Raw genomic sequence first — 16,779 nt, 5'->3', positions numbered from 1 at the left:
TCACAGAAATGTGTGTTTTCCGACGACCATGTACGCTATAAATGCATAAAATCCGCAGTCTGGTTTGAAGGGTGCACTTCCTCGAAGGTGCGGCGGTTTTTATTCTTGCACGTCTCTCTGTCTCTTTGTCATTCTCTTCCAGACGAATGATTCTTGGCTCTCGTGATCGCGGTCGATTTGTATTTTTTTTTTCTTTGCTTTTTCAATGCATACAATATATTTATACACGTCACGCGAAATGCCCTTTGATCATCGTTCGTGTCCGTATATCTCTAATAAAACGCTCAAAATGGTCGAAAAGAATCTCGTGGAACTCTTTCGCGTAACAATATTTCTCTACTAATTAACAATGTACTAATGGATCGAAAGGTATAGTCCTTCGATTATACTTTCCCGAATGTGTACGCTAGGTGTTTGGAGGGTTTTCGATTCCCTCCCAGATAGCCGAACACGCGACCGAGTCATCATGTCGCATAAATCATCGTTGCCCGACAGCATCATCGATCTAACGTAAATACTGTGTTTTAGGTTCGCTGTTCCGGCCACTGATGAGATCATTGAGAGAGACTAACTTAAAGCGAACTTATAGTTCTGTACAAACGGAAGTGAACGTGCTCCTCTGTTCTGGTAACGTCGATGATAGTACCATGGACGAGTGATTCCGTGAAATACTGAAGAAGCTTCCGGTGTCGCCTAACTTTGCACCGGGTCCAGAACACAAGCAGCAATTGGTCTCAATTGTCACGTATTCGAGCCATTCATCATCTGGGCTGGACATTGCTAAAAAAGCTTATTGAGCATCCGTGTTAGTTCTTCTCACGGTAAATAGAAGATTCAATCCGTTTACATTAGCAATTCTAAAGGGAGACACTCGGATCTAATCATTTTATATACTTGAGGTGTTTAAAAAGACATTCTCTGAACCTCGATTTAATTTTTCCCATAGTGAGAACGAACAGAACTGTTTCTCTTTGGCATGGAGATGCTCAGACTTCAATTGAACCATCTCCTTATAAACTGGAGCTCTCCGTGTGGTAAGTAAACAAGCTTCGATCCATTTTTATTAACGATTTTAAACGTGCTTTCTGAGCCCTCATTTTCATCTTGTTGAACAAAATTCTCAGACTTGAATCCTAAATGGGACCACCCTAAAGAAGCTCACACCAACCCTAGCGTTGAGGTAAGTTATAAAAATTGTCTGCATCAATCGCGAGACATAGTAGTCGTTTAGAAGCTGTTTTCCTTGTAAGAGCCCTAATAAAATCTGCTGTCTAGTTTTAAGCATCAATTCATTTTTGTCAACAATTCTAAAAAGAAAACACTCTGTTCATTTTCTGGGCCAGACTAGTTCCAAGCAAACTATTCGGTTGTTGCGTGCGAAATGTCCGATTTGTAACAGTAACGTTAAAGAAACATGACAAATTGTTTCAATATTTCATGAAGGAGGTGCGAAAACATTTTGTGTTAATAGGCTTCCGGTAAAGTGTTAAAATGTAAATTAATAAATTGGCTGTAATACTATTACTTGATCAAAATGCTCCATAACAATTGCGTCCTAAAATCGGACGTTTCGTATGCAACAATCTAATGATCCTGGGCTACCTTTAAATCACCGACAATCATTTAAAGGTAACCGAATGATCGTCTACAATCAGGCGACCGTCGACGATGGTACCATCAAGGAGTCCAGAGAAGAGGACCACCAGCCGAGACAGACAACCAAACCGGGGCCGTCCGACTATCTGGCCTGGACACCTCGGAAAGCTCTCCGAACCCGCACCCTGACTATCCCCGTGTCGGCTCGGCGCTTTAATTCGTCTTGCTCTTTCGGTGATGGCGGCGATGTTGCATGTAGTGATGATACTCATGCGACCTGGTCTCCTGCACCGCCGCCACCAAGTTGCGCACGTCCTCCTCGTGTCCCTCGAAGCTATCCGATTTCTTGAGCTGGCCGAGGGATGCGGTTGCGCCCTCGCTGCTCCGTTTGTTCTTGAGCCGGGGGAACGTTTCCCAGGACCGCTGCTTCTGCACCAGAGACGACGACTTCGATGTAGGCCCGATCAAAAGAACCAGTGTTTTCCTTGGTTCCTGCCCGGATTGACCTACCGTCCCATCGGCGATGCTCGACCGTCTGCTGCCGGATCCGGTGGTGCTCAAGCTGTCGCAACTCGCGCGACGACGCCTCCTCACCTCCGTCGATGCTTTTTCGTCCGCATAGAACACGTCCTCCGAGTCACTAGCCGGGTACACTTTCGTGCCCTTCGCGGACGGGATCGGTTGGTCGTCCGGGACCGCGTGCACCTGCGCCTGGACACGTTTCTTCGCCTCGCCCATGCTCGACGCCTCCGAGATCCGCTGGTACTCTCCTTCTTCTCCTGCTGGAACAAGCAGCCCTTCAGCGTGCGTACAGGATGCACGGAAACCGATGGTCACCGGTTCTAGAGGTGAATCTAGAGTCCACCTCTGAATCGGTAGACATTGGGATAATAATTTAAACGACGAACACCCTGTAGTTCGGAAAAAATTGTTGAAGTAATATCGAAGGTCCTCGTCTATTCAAATCGAGTTTGCTGTCCCGCTGTATAGCCGGCTCTGAACGTAACTGTATATCAGTCCCACCTCGATTTCAATGAGACCGTGCGAGAAACGTGTGTGAAAATTGTTGGCAAAAGATGGTGGAACGCGGCCAAAGTGTACGGGCGAGCGAACATGCAATAAATGCTCCTTAAATTCCTCCCCCGCGAGAAAGAGGGAGAGAAACTGTCTAACGGCATAAAGAAATATTTTTCTTGCTTTTGATACCAGAGCTCCGTCGCACCGAAGTTACCCCAACACGTTCGATTTCCGATAGTCCGTGGCGCCTCACACATTTTGATCTCCCAGGGACAATTAATTGTTCCGACGCGGCCGGAGAGTACACAGAATCACGTTCGACAGACAATCCAATCGGACCACGAGCACCGTTTCTAATTTACTCCCCCGCGCAAAGGTGTTTGTCTGATCGTTTTATGCCATTGAATCACGCCGAGCCGCGGAGACAATCGAGCGCTGGTTTTAATTGAATCCCGGCCCGCGCCCGCACGCGTTGTTTTAATTGCGATTCTAATGGCGTTCGATCGGGAGGACACTCGAACGGCCGGAGGCCCGTCGAACAAAGGTAACCGTCTCATTATACGCGCGAGGAATTATTCCACCGGACCGTTAAACTTATTACACGAGCCTCGAGCGGTTTAATCAACCTGTTTGTCAACTTAACCACGGACAACGATCTCTCGCGTGCTCGCCGAAACGATTCGAGGCAATCGCGCAACTTTTTCTGTACTCCGGGAAAAAGCGTCGTCAATTCTCATCCGACGAATTACACTGTCCAACAAGTCGAACTTTAAAACAAACTCGAGTATAACAGTAAAATTGCATTTTATATGAGATCCAGATTATTCCATTTTGCATTGTATCAACCTGCCCCTGCATCAACTTTCCCCTACATGTTGGACAGTGTCGCTGAACAACAGAGAGAGAGAGAAAGAGAGAGAGAGCCAGACAAACACTTTGCACATGGTCCTGAATTGGGCACGAACGAAGTATAATAATTCTCGTGTGCGTTCATCAGGGTTTTATTTCCATTGAATTTATAATTGCTATCTACATAGTCCTGTGGTGGTGTGTGTGTTTTTTTTCAGAAAGAGAGATATATGTATAGAGCGAGGGGGGTGGGGGAGATAGAGAGAGTCGTCTCATCAGTTTCCGTCGGATCATCGGCAAATCCGTGGTCACTGTGTCCTAATTCGATCCAGGCCCACTACCATCGCGCTTAGTTAGTCGTGCAACCGATCTTCACGGATTTGTTCTTACCAGTCGTGTGTGACTGTGGATGCTGGGAGTCCGCGTATCTATCCGGTTGGTCGAGGCCTTCCGCGGAATTGTCGCCGCTGCCGCCCTTCAGGGAACGGCACAGGGAGCGCATCTTGCTGGCCGAATGGCCAGGCGGTGTTTTCGGTTTCGAACCGTCCGGCGATTTCCTCGATCGTCGGCTCTGGCTTCGATCGCGGCCGTCCTCCCTTCCCGGCGATTTCTTCCGGTCCTCTTTACTCCTAGCCTTCTCAATCAGCTGGCTGAGGGCTCCCCGCTTCGACTCGGAAGGCTTTGTGGTCCCGTAGAGCACGATGTTTCCGCTGGAGTCCAGCACAGCTCCGATACTGGACGGGGTGCAACAACGTGGCGGCATCTCCTTCGTTTCTGCAAAAAGCGGTCAGACTTAGCACCCACTGACACTCCTGAATCCACTTGTGCGTTAACAGTCCTATAGTGCAGTGGAGAAACAACAGACGGGACGGGAACGATTAACCCTTTGCGCTAGCGATTTTCTTTACTTCTTTGTCGTTTAGAACGCCCTAGAAGAAAAAGGATATGTATACTGATTGTACCCCTAAGCAACAGAATTGTTTACGAGATTTTGATAACACAATGTCATAGAGCAAGGGATTAACGTTTTTATGTTTTATATGACTGTGGATTTCGTATATTTACGACGACAATGTGCAATTGAAAGACTAGGAAGATTAAAAGGAGAGTATGTGTGAATGTATTATTTTTCGATTATTGAGATCATTATGTTGTTGTCACGATCTGATGATTGTTCTGTATACCTTTCATATAGAGAGCATTGTCGGCACTGGTGACGGTGGAACGTGGCTGACGGATGTCCTTGACCGGTGCTTGGGTCTGAGGCTGCTGCGGCGGTTCCTGCATCTGCAGTCGCGACAGATGATCCAGCAGCACCTTTAGATCCTGATTGCATGCCGCGTCTGAGACCGACATGCTGACTTCACCGGCTGTAACTCCCGTCGTGTAGGACTTTATGAATGGCTCCAGTTGCTGGGCTAAGTTCTGCAACTGCTTCACCTGGTTCCTCAGGGACAGTATGTCGTTCATCTAAAACAGCATCGAAATAATCGATCAAGTCAAGGGTACACGTGGTTCGTCTCGAAATAGGGGAAACCAGCTGAATTTAGACCAGTGGCTACGTTGGACCTAATCTACAATTCATGATCGACGAATACCATTAATAGCACTGTGCATATTTTTCTTCCCCAAGATATGCAGAGTAGAATGACCTTTGTAATGTGGGTCATTGCATTTTATTTGAAAAAATAATCAAGGTTGACTTTTATATCATCTCTAATGCTTATAAACAAATTAGCGGCACCAAATTGTAGGACTCTCGAGGGGCTATTCATGGTTTTTAATTTTCAAAAAGTCAATTTTTCTTTTTCTGCATTTTTGATACTGTAAAATCTAATGTTATCTGATACAATTCTTTTTCTTATAGTACCTGCGAGTGGAAGATCTCCTTCTCCATATGAATCCTACACAACTGTTCGTCCCACAAGCCGTCGAACACGTTCCTGAGCTTCTCTAATTCCAACTGATGGTGCTCCAACTGTCTTTCCAACAGCCGACAGTCCTTGACCACGTGCTCGTAGCGTAGACCCAGGGGTGGAGCGTTGGCCCTTCTCAACAGAGACACGTCGTGATGAAGCTCCCCTAAACGCTCCTTCACCATCAGCAACTGCTGGTTCAATTCCTTGAGCCGAGTGTCGAATGTCCTACAGTGATTGGTGAATGGTTCACCATCCATTCCACCTTTCGTTGGGATCCTCTGCGGAGCCTTGCTGCTCTGCTTCGAAATAAAACGCGTCGTATGATCTCTAATCGTTGATCCGATCGTGTATCATCGATACGGGTCTGAGTAAATCGTCTGACTAAGAACACATCCTGCTAAGAATACTAGCGGGAAACGAAAGTTGTCGGTCTGGCGTACCGCCAGTTGCGCTACGTGAACGTACTGGATGTTCTGTGGCAGTATTTCCAGAGTGGATTTAGCAGTAATTAGCTCCAACGATCGGTACAGGTCTCTATAGCTCTCCGATTACAAAAGTAGAACTTGTTAGCTACGAAAAAAGTTAGTTATCGAAGGAGTCCTCTTGGAGCACCGATGATACTCTCTGGTTTTTATTTTCGACAATATCACCGCTACCAAATCCAGCTCCGAGCTAGGTCCTCCTTTCAGCCGAGAACACCCAGTACAACAGTTCTAATCTGGCTACGGACTACCACCATATACCAAGTACAAGCCACATCATATTATATCGAGAGTAAAATCCTGTCAACGAAAATACTTACACAGAAGTGTGCACGAGAAATGCAGTGAAAAAGAAACTTGTAATATGAACGTAAAGATGGAGAGAGTTTGTAAGTCGAGAGAGCTGGCCAGGCCGAATGTGGTTAGCTACCTGAATCACCGGCGGCTCCGGCTGGATGATCCCGTGAGTCTGATCGTATAACGACTCTTTCGGGGTCTGTGCCTGACCTACGAACGGCTGCATCACCCTGGCGAACTCGTTTCTGTAGTTGGTCTTTGGATAGGCGGTCATTAGCGGCGGCCTGGATGGATGACCGAGCTGAGCGACACGGTTCAATCGTTCCAGCATGGGATGGGCTAGCTCGAGAAATTGGTATTTCGTCGCGCTGCTTGTGAACGCGGTGCACAGCATCAGGTGCATCCGTAATACAGGAAGAGCGCTACCTAGCGACAACAGCTGAGTCTGAACCATTCTGTCTTTTGTTTCGAACTGTCTTTGGAGCTCTGTTAACACGCTCCCATGAGTCTTGGTTATAGCCTCCTGCATGCCCTGGCAGAAAGAGTTCAACGCCTTCTTCTCGGACTCTAGATTGTGCTGCAATTCCTTCAACTGCAACATCAGAGCCCTCACTCCGTCCTCCACTCCAGCTTGCAGCTCCCTGATCGACTTCACCGTTCTCTCCATCTTCTTCGATGCTTGCTGGTAAGCATTCTCAATGTCCACGCAGTGTATCCTGGCTTCGGCTGGTGTGTCACGGAAACAGGTAGCGCAGAGCATGCACTTCGCAGTCTGGCAGAACATTATGTACTGTTCCCCATGGGTTGAACAACGACGCTGGGTGTCCTTGGTGCACTTGCTCATGTGCACCACCTCGTGGGAGGAGAACATTTTTGCACGGTGCGTGTGCTCTCTGCAGTGTGTGCAGAGGGCTTGTCCTGGAGAAGATTATGCATATGTATTGAGGCATAATGTCGATAGAATGTTATCGGTAGACTGTGGGTCTTTACGCAAATTCTAAATTTCATTATTTATTATAGGAAAACCAGGATGAGGAACAAGTTCAATTTATCAACTAGAAAATTCCTTATGGTGTTTCTTGTATTTTAAAAGTGTGCACATACTATAAATGTGTAAAGATCCGCAGTCTAGTTATCTGGTACAAATTTCTGTTACGCACCACATGTTGTACAAAAAAACATGGTAGACTTGTCTCGCTTATCGCAGTTGGCACATGGTGGGTTCTTCGAGTTGGCCAACTCGACTAACTGACGCATCAGCTGATCGGACGGTGGTAGTTGTGCTCCATCACTCAGCTGCGTTTGTTGCCTGTGCACAGTAACATTTTCTATATTTTAGTAAGCCAAAGCAAAGCATCAAATTAGAAAAGGTACTTTCATGGAGACATTAGAAATTTTTAGATACAGCGTACTCGACAGGGAACGGAGGTTTCAAAAAGTTACTACAGTGTGAGTCGAAGTAGTTTCATAGGGCATGGTAATCCACAACATGCATGCATGGAACAGGTGCTCGCAGTGAAGCGACAATCAAAGTCTCTCACAAAATTAGAATGATCATACTCAGATTAACGTAAATATAAAATTCTAGCTTCTGCATTGGAAAGTATACGGAGGCCCTTCGAGTACCAGATTGACCAGAGAACACGAAGCGAATAGCAAGAGGAACAGAAGATCTCAGATGGTGTGTGGTTCGCAAGAGTATTTCCAAACTGATACTCCTGCGTACGACAATATACTAACAAGGTAATGTGCTTCGCAGTGTGTACGCATTGACAATGTAAGTTGTATATGTTAGCCAAACTTAACCAGGGATCGTCGCCCACCCTGAAGATGCCATGCAATACCAGTTGTGATCTACCTGCAGATAGAACAGATGACCTTTCCATCGATGCAACGGATGCAGCGAGCACAGAACGTGTGAAAGCAGGACAGCAGACAGGGCTCGTTGTAATAATCGTGGCAGACAGTGCAGATCAGAGGGTTCCTGGGTCCGCCACCGGGTATACCTGTCGTACCGACGCTTTCGCCGACGCCGACGCCGACGCCGACACCGACCCCGTCGACGGCCGACCCCGAGCTCGCCATCGTCGGCCAAACCAACGGCGGCCACCTGGAAACCAGAGAGCACTCAGACCACCCGACCCTCTCCTGGACACTCCTTGGACGTTTCACATTTCACCGGATCTAGTTACACCCTTAACGCCGCCAAGCTACCCCCGTCGCAGAAGCACAAGCACACGGGGGTGGTTTTCGCGAACGTAAAGTAAAAATTACGTGTAGGTATCTGTGTTTACCCCAAGACCGTTGGCCCGCCCGCCGCAGAAAACCCTGATGGATAGTTTATCGGCTCGTCATTCTAACGTAGTTTGGTGGGCAACCCCGTTTGCGCCTGACGATCGGCTCTGACGTCACTGAGGTGCCACCAATCACGCACACTTCCACGCTGGGGTGGTACGTATACAGAGAAAAGGGGACGGGCTGCTGTGCTGTGCTGCTGCACGCGGCTATGCGGGTGTGTGCTCGTCGTGCACACACAGAGACCTTGTCACTCCATACACACAGACCCTCCTCTGACGTAAGCGCGAGAGGGTGGTTGTGCGCTTACGTGCTCGCCCGCCAGCGATGGCTATGGCAACTTCATCCCCCCGGCGAGCGACGAACAAATCACTGGATTAATCCACCATTGTACGATAATTATGTCTCAACGTGTAATGCCCGCTAATACTGTAACCGTTCTCTTGTAAAATCCCTTCAGACCACTATCGGGTCCGCCAAAGGGTCTACGTTAGATAGTTTCTCAATAGCCGAATGTAATTCCATATACTGCTATCTAGTTGCACATATAGTCATTGTAATTCATGTGACGCCTCTAGAGAAACTAGAATGGCATACCTAAACATCCTATTGGTAAAGGATGTACCTACTTCATCCTTTCTTTGAAAGTGATAACTAGACAGCGGATCTTTATGCAAAATAAACATTGCCTGCATCAATTACAAGAAAAGGGAACTAAATTAATTCAATTTAATTTTTACAATATTGTCATAAATGAACCGTTAGATAGTACTTGTCATTTCTACATCATATGGAATTCATGTAGTGTTAAAATCCTTTTCCTTTAAATATCTCGAAACAAGAAATATATGTATGTGACTTAGACCACTTTCATGATTATAGGCACATTTGATCTTCCTTTTATTTTATGTTCAATTTACTGGTTTTTGCCATAAATGCATAAAATGCTCAGTCTACTTATAATATTTTGCATACGATAAAACATCCGAATTTTGTATAGATCAGTGGCTTCAAGGACAAAGACTTAAGGACAACAGGCATGAAAAGTTTTCTTAGGCGTGGCGGGTGGAATCACTGTAGCCCTATTCTCCTCTTTTTAGAAAACTACCCCATCCTACTATGTTTTGTGCAGAGGTCTAACTGGTTGTTGTGTTTCAGATGAGCCAGCGGGTTTGAAGCCATCGCTGTTAGCGGTTTGTAGGGGTGTTGGTGCCACGGGCTAGGATCTATGTGCGTGAGAGTGGCAACCCCCGGCGTCGCCGCCCCTCGGCACCTCCGTCACCCCGTTTTCTGCACTCCTGCAGGGATCTATATGCCCGATATATATACATTCGACCTGCCGACGTGTACATGTGCGAGCTACTGGTACCGAGAGACGAGCGTGTTCGACTCTGCACGGGAGAGAGCGTGGGCTCTCGTATATAAAGCGGTGGAAAACAGTAAAAAAAAGAGAGAGAAAGAAGGGACGAGTTTCGAGGATGGAGGGACGGTAACAAAAAAAAAATGAAAGAAAGAGAGAAGGGAAGTGGGATTATGCATATCCCCTTTGTATCCGGACGGCTTTTCGTTCCGCAGTTTTCATCCACTCGTCGCCACACGATATTAACGGGACGTAATACTAAATTTGTCCTACCGCCCTTCACCCTTCCCCGGCGCAGGGAGCGTGCGCCCTTGTAACCTACAAAAGCGGGCTGGCGACTGCATAAGCACGCTAACTCCTTCCCGGCTATCTTTCCCCGCGTCTCCTGTCTCCGTTCGCCAGACGATCATTCCCTTTTTCCACCCCACCCTCCTCCCGATCTTCCCTCGTTTCAACCCCTCCATTTTTCTCGTTCTCCGTGTTTCTCTATCGCCCGCGGATTCCGCGAGAACGACTGGACGGACCTTCATCTAATCGTTCCGCTCGGATTCCAGGATTTATTTGTCTGCGACAATGGCCGGCCTGCAAGCGAACCAGAGCACCACACTACCCCACCAGCCCCCTATCGATCGTTTAAAAGATCCTACCGGAGAAGGACGCATCGGAAACGTGCACTTTGGACCGCCAATCTGTAGCCAGGAATCGACCGATTGGCACCCTAGAACCAGGACCTGGATCTGAACCTGCATATATCCGGAACCACATCAAACTGTCCTAATTAATTAACCGTTTCGCGGTTGAGCATCTCCTCAAGGGTAATGAGAATCCGCCAACGGATACGGGCGCCGAGGACCAGTAGAAACTTCCGATTGTCGCGCGACGCTGAGGGGAAAACTCCTGAATAGTCTCGGACATTCTTTCCCGGCGCGTATTGTATTAGGTGTACCAAATTCATTCGTCGCTCTGTCCCTCGGTGTCGACTGTGTCAAATTGACACAAGCGACGGATGAGAGTTAATGAATTCCAACTTTATATCGAATTCGAATCTTTCAACCATTGTAACAATCTGTGTGTAAAAAATTGTAAACACAAGACTGTGGATTTTTATGCAAAAGATTGTGCACTATGAATGTTCAGCCACATTCTTGCACTTCCTCGCGAATGCGCAAAATCCACAGTACACTGATGATGATAGCAATGTATACGCTCCTTTGTTGGGCGCCTTGAATGCAGCGGCGGGTAGTTATTTCGTTAATAATCCCTCATGAGCGCTAGCTGATAGTATCCAAGACCATTGAATTAGTTCGGAACCCCCGAAGTCCGATATGCTACGCGTTCGACTGGAGAAAAACACGGCCTACGGTGCCAGGGAAATATCCGTCGACCGAAGAGTGGATAGCTGACCCTCGAATGGGTCAGTGAATGCTAATTCCACGACCCTCCATCCCCTCTCCGGTAACCGCAATGTACATCTCCTTCGAGTTGCACCGGAACCGGTCCAAAAAACCTATCCCTGTAGAAGGCATCAAGGAAATTACTGCGTCTACATTTCTGTAATGCCTCGTATGATCCAGTCTCGAGCCTCATCTTCGCCGACGTCCTTTTGTGATGCACCACGGGTCACGGGTTCCAGACCAACCCTCTGCTGAATGGCGCAACAGTCATTGTACTGCGAGGTTTCTTGCATCAAGTGTACCTTCGACCGCGATGCAAATGTCCGACTCTGAATTACTTAAAATTGTGTGCGCTGTATTTCCTCGAACGAGGTCCGTTTCAACAGAATAAGCGAACCGCATTATTTCAAGTGTTCCAGACACGTATGCATAAAAATTGGTTATTGCAAATGAGAGTAAAAGTTGAGTAAATCTTTTACGTATATAGAACCAGGTATTTGTTACAAAAAAACCAATAGTGAAAGGTTTTACTTGCCTTTAGCAATACTTTTAATTTTATGCATATCTTTAAAAAGAACCCTCCTTTCAATGATCATCGGAGAAGTTTGGCTAAAATGCTGCGAGCCACCAAATTTTCAGAAATTAGTAAATAGTTGCGTTAATTTCGTGTGTCTAGCGAGCTGCTCGAAAACTGCAAAATTGTAATAATCAAGGCGGCCCGAAGCTCATAACCGGCGTAGCGGTAATAACTGCAGTGGGGTGCAAGGAATGCGTCGATTCTCCCGGAACAGCCGCAATTTCCCGCGAGGGCGTTCTCCATGCTGCAGCTTTCAAGGGGTGGCTCCTGCGAAACGCTATTTAATTTTTCCGTCATCACGGATTCGCGAGAATTAATATACGCCCGTGGCTTTCGATTAATTAAAAGTAACTCCGGCGCAGTTACAGGGATAATTCTTTGGCCTACGTGCGTTGCGCTCGTATATGCTCGCGAGCTGGTGTGCGCGTGTACACACGCGTCATTGTAACTTGGTCGAGAGTGTTCCACGCGCTTTCCATTCACCGATATCGAATGTGCAGAGTCTCCCGTTCGTGTGATCCGATCGACCGATGAAATTTCACCGTGTTTGAGTTTATTAATATTCGTTTAATGTAGCGTTGACGATTATCGGCGGAACCTGAACTTTAGTGAACAGGCTTCTCTAAAAGTGAAGGTCTAAATTAGAAAACGTCTCGTTCGTGGACTTTTTAAAACGCCAAGATTAAATCGGAGAGTCTCTCGTTAGATGGTGCTTGTTATTTCAACGTTGTATGGAACTCATTTAGTGTTAATATTAGACTTAGACCACTTTTATAATATTATGAGCACATATGCGTCTAAAATGCAGAAAGTAATTTGAAAATAGCAGGAGACTTCCACGAATATATTGTTTCATTTCTGCGTGTTCGGCGATCAGACTGTGAAGGTATGAATTTAGTAAGAGCAATGTTATTCCTATGGGATCGGTATTGTATCTCATTTGGGGATTTTGAAGCTGCCTGTAGAAAGTCACTGGCGAAGTTATTACATTCCCAGGCAGTTCCCCGCGGAATAGCGTTCCATTCTTTGAAAGTTAGTTAACCGGCGGCGTCTGCGGCTCTTTTCTTCCATTGCGCCTATGCTCAGTATTCTCGTGGTAGACGTGGTCGTTAATGATACGTGGTTCATGGTATTCGCGTCCCATTCAAGATCAGTATGCTTGTCCCTGTACCTGCCACCGTAGGTGTTGGTGTAACTGTAGCTTGAAAATTTTTTACGGATGCGGCATATAAAAGACGATTCCATACACACCATTGATCCGCAGACTCATTTAACTTTTAATTACTCGCATATACTTGTACTCGCAGTACTTGTACAATCTCGAAACTTTAGGACACAAACAAGATTAGTACAGACATCGTATCATTTCGGTGTACATTTTATGTATGAATCTACAATGAATAAATAAAGACAATGTAATAAAGAAGTGAGAGTCTGTGTATATATTTATTCAACCACCAATTTTTCCCAAACGTCCGACTTGTTGAGTTGTACTACTGAATTTTCGTGCCACCTCCTTCACTAACATGTCCTAATACGAAACTCAATTTTCGAAAATTTTCGACCGGCTGACTTGTCGTTGACTTATGCTACTGAATTTCGTGCCACCTCCTTCGATATCATGTACTCCTAATACAAATTCAATTTTTCGAGATTTTCGAGAATTTTCACCAATTTTCGACCGTCTGACTTGTCGTTGAGTTGTACTACTGAATTTCGTGCCACCTCCTTCGATATCATGTTCTCCTAATACAAATTCAATTTTTCGAGATTTTCGAAAATTTCCGCCAATTTTCGACCGTCTGACTTGTCGTTGAGTTGTACTACTGAATTCGTGCCACCTCCTTCGATATCATGTTCTCCTAATACAAATTCAATTTTTCGAGATTTTCGAGAATTTTCACCAATTTTCGACCGTCTGACTTGTCGTTGAGTTGTACTACTGAATTTCGTGCCACCTCCTTCGATATCATGTTCTCCTAATACAAATTCAATTTTTCGAGATTTTCGAGAATTTTCACCAATTTTCGACCGTCTGACTTGTCGTTGAGTTGTACTACTGAATTTCGTGCCACCTCCTTCGATATCATGTTCTCCTAATACAAATTCAATTTTTCGAGATTTTCGAGAATTTTCACCATTTTTCGACCGTCTGACTTGTCGTTGAGTTGTACTACTGAATTTCGTGCCACCTCCTTCGATATCATGTTCTCCTAATACAAATTCAATTTTTCGAGATTTTCGAAAATTTCCGCCAATTTTCGACCGTCTGACTTGTCGTTGAATTGTACTACTGAATTTCGTGCCACCTCCTTCGATATCATGTTCTCCTAATACAAATTCAATTTTTTCGAGATTTTCGAAAATTTCCGCCAATTTTCGACCGTCTGACTTGTCGTTGAGTTGTACTACTGAATTTCGTGCCACCTCCTTCGATATCATGTTCTCCTAATACCAATTCAATTTTTCGAGATTTTCGAAAATTTCCGCCAATTTTCGACCGTCTGACTTGTCGTTGAGTTGTACTACTGAATTTCGTGCCACCTCCTTCGATATCATGTTCTCCTAATACAAAGTTCGATTTTTTTCGAAAATTTTTCGAAAACCTCTAAAATTGAAAAAGTATTAGGAGAACATGATATCGAAAGAGGTGGCACGAAATTCAGTAGTATAAGTCAACGCCAAGTCAGACAGTCGAAAATTGGCGAAAATTTTCGAAAATCCCGAAAATTGAATTTGTATCAAGAGAACATGATAATCAAAGTTTCGTTACTTTTGCAATTTCGAATCAGTAGAGTAACCCAATGACAAGTTAGACGGGCTTGCGTTTTTGCGGAAATCAGTTATATAACGCTAGGACAAGGAGGATGTTCGGGAGAAATTGATGGTTCAATAAATATATACAAGCAGATATACCTTTTTTATTATATTGTCTTTATTTATTCATTGTAGATTTATACATAAACTGTATTGTACATGTACATAACTTATATTCTAATCATTTATAAGAACCAAGCGGTCGAAATTTTTTCGAAAACAGCGAAAATTGAATATCTAAATCTTGTGGCAGATGTTGATAATGTCGATAATGCAGACAGTCGTCGATAATGTAAATTCCTATTGAAATATTGATTCATTACCGACGTGGAAGTGGATGCTCCATCCGCGGCGGAACGCTAAAACTTGTAGACAAACGCATTTACCATTAGGTCGATTAGTGAGCACTGGTGAGCACTCTCTTTGCAGAGACCTCTCTGATGCAAATTAACTTGGGAATCGATAGTCGTGTGATCGATTCGATACGTATTTGCCCGCGTAATAAAAACGAGTAATTAACGGAATTTGAAATTAACCATGCCTTCACGGGGCGAAGATATATTAAAGGGTTTCCAAGTGTATCCTTTTCTATTAAATTTAAGTTTAATCTCGAACAGTTTGTCATTTCGTGCATGCTTCTATAGGTCCTAACCTAAGAAGATGAAAATAAACGCAGCAACGCATTTTGTAATATTTTCATTTATTTATTTGTTTAGTATTTCCTTGACTGAGTTATTTACAGAAATTGGATGAATTTACGAGATGCAGATAGTGGGAAAATATTATGGCAAGGCAACGAAGATTTGTAAGTACAACATAACCTGTTTATGTTCTTTATACTAATGTTGTACTGTTTGTTTACATTGAAATATATATTTTTTAAGATCCGTACCTGAAGTAGAGCACGAAGCGAGAGTTCCCAAGAAGATTCTAAAATGTCGAGCAGTTTCTCGTGAGATTAATTTCAGTTCAGCCGAACCTATGGAGAGATTTAGGTTAGAACAAAAAGTGCTGTTCAAAGGACGCTGCTTGGAAGAATGGTTCTTCGAGTTTGGTTTTGTCATACCAAATAGCACGAACACATGGCAGAGTTTAATCCAAGCTGCGCCGGAAAGTCAAATGATGCCAGCCAATGTGTTAAAGTACTATACTTTCATCATTTTTAAGCTGTGAATGTTTATGCGAATCTATAACTTCTTTATGCCAACAGAAATAGGAATTAAACGATAATTTAAGGGGTAGACTCGTTTCCAAATTGCATTCGACAGCATGTAGCTCTGTCGTAGCTTTATCAACATAGCTATGCGCAGCTTTGTGCTTCAGAATAATGCAAATTACGCCTCGTAAACGTAAAAATAAGACTTTGGAGGGTAACTACAGACTAGATTGATCTTTTATCTAGCGATTTTGACTACTGATAAACCCCACCTTTGTTGGAACACGCATTCTGCATCCTTGCAATCCTGGAAACAAGTCTACCCTCTTAAAACTCTGTGCTTCCATTTTAATATCTTGCAACGCAGCACATAAAATTCACAGTCCGTTAGTTACTGTTACTGTATTATTTAGTCGAGTAATTTTCTTTTTAATTTGTTTCTAGCGGCAATGTGGTAATAGAGACAAAATTTTTCGACGACGATCTGCTGGTCTCCACAAGCAAAGTTCGACTTTTCTACATCTAATGATCTCTATTCTATCCAAGCGTCAACACATGGGTCCAACGAATACGTTTCGATGCACAAAATACAAGATGGAATACAGAGACTACAACGATTCTAAACAAAAGTTCATATTGAACGAATTACTTTATGCACCTACTGTGATATGCACGTGCTAGATGTATTTTTCTCACGAGATTCACTTGGCAGAACAAGTGGCACATGTTTGTGACTTTTAAATAAGCTGACAAAGACTTATTATAATATTGTTAAATGTGCACTTTACAGCACATTGCGTTTTAATTTATTAAGTACGGATGGATGTAGTCATTTTTGTACATATTGTAATACACTACACTGCTATAACAAAGCAATATATACATATACATACAAAACGTGTATTTTATATGCTACCCCTACTAACTATTTTATAAATGAATGTTGTAACAAATCTTTAGTCATCGAAACTTTTATTTTACATTTCTTTTATTGCTTCTTCAGTTCATTGCACCCTCCGT

General features: G+C 44.4%; 3 protein-coding genes and 1 long non-coding RNA gene across 10 annotated transcripts in view; 3 read left to right on the top strand and 1 right to left on the bottom strand.

The window, feature by feature from the left end:
- The window catches only part of Mtpap (mitochondrial poly(A) polymerase), a 76,502-nt gene extending 71,325 nt beyond the window's left edge, over positions 1–5,177 (top strand). Inside the window, exons 9-11 of one of the 2 annotated variants that reach the window (XR_013010298.1) lie at positions 529–821; positions 947–1,180; positions 1,630–5,177. The gene's annotated coding sequence lies outside the window, so the exon portion shown is untranslated. Of the gene's footprint in view, positions 1–528; positions 822–946; positions 1,550–1,629 lie in introns of those variants that run through there. The other variant, XR_013010299.1, reaches the window with a different exon arrangement.
- Positions 164–8,613, bottom strand: LOC143215160 (RING finger protein 207). 5 transcript variants are annotated; one of them, XM_076437037.1, is made up of 9 exons: positions 8,455–8,613; positions 8,019–8,270; positions 7,321–7,469; positions 6,294–7,078; positions 5,333–5,680; positions 4,647–4,932; positions 3,853–4,236; positions 2,107–2,378; positions 164–2,025 (listed from the first exon to the last, which is right to left on the bottom strand). In XM_076437037.1, the coding sequence occupies exons 2-9, from the start codon at positions 8,243–8,245 to the stop codon at positions 1,810–1,812; spliced, it is 2,667 nt and encodes an 888-aa protein (XP_076293152.1). In that variant the 5' UTR covers positions 8,246–8,270; positions 8,455–8,613; the 3' UTR covers positions 164–1,809. The 5 variants fall into 5 exon arrangements, with proteins under 5 accessions (XP_076293152.1, XP_076293146.1, XP_076293150.1 ...); XM_076437031.1 differs by having other exon boundaries at positions 164–2,378; XM_076437035.1 differs by having other exon boundaries at positions 164–2,375.
- LOC143215167 (uncharacterized) lies at positions 6,952–11,047 on the top strand. 2 transcript variants are annotated; one of them, XR_013010303.1, is made up of 4 exons: positions 6,952–7,903; positions 8,025–8,436; positions 8,526–8,845; positions 9,614–11,047. It is a non-coding gene; the product is annotated as an uncharacterized LOC143215167 (long non-coding RNA). The 2 variants fall into 2 exon arrangements; XR_013010302.1 differs by having other exon boundaries at positions 8,025–11,047.
- A 3,978-nt stretch (positions 11,048–15,025) lies between these two features.
- On the top strand, positions 15,026–16,656 carry Prbp (Prenyl-binding protein). The gene is made up of 4 exons (XM_076436973.1): positions 15,026–15,181; positions 15,346–15,408; positions 15,488–15,745; positions 16,204–16,656. Exons 1-4 carry the CDS (start codon positions 15,141–15,143, stop codon positions 16,283–16,285), a joined length of 444 nt encoding a protein of 147 aa, XP_076293088.1. The 5' UTR covers positions 15,026–15,140; the 3' UTR covers positions 16,286–16,656.
- The last annotated feature ends 123 nt before the right edge of the window (positions 16,657–16,779 follow it).

The sequence above is a fragment of the Lasioglossum baleicum genome, chromosome 13 (assembly GCF_051020765.1).
Source record: "Lasioglossum baleicum chromosome 13, iyLasBale1, whole genome shotgun sequence".
Lineage (NCBI taxonomy): Eukaryota > Metazoa > Arthropoda > Insecta > Hymenoptera > Halictidae > Lasioglossum > Lasioglossum baleicum.
This window is presented reverse-complemented; position numbering and strand designations above follow the sequence as displayed.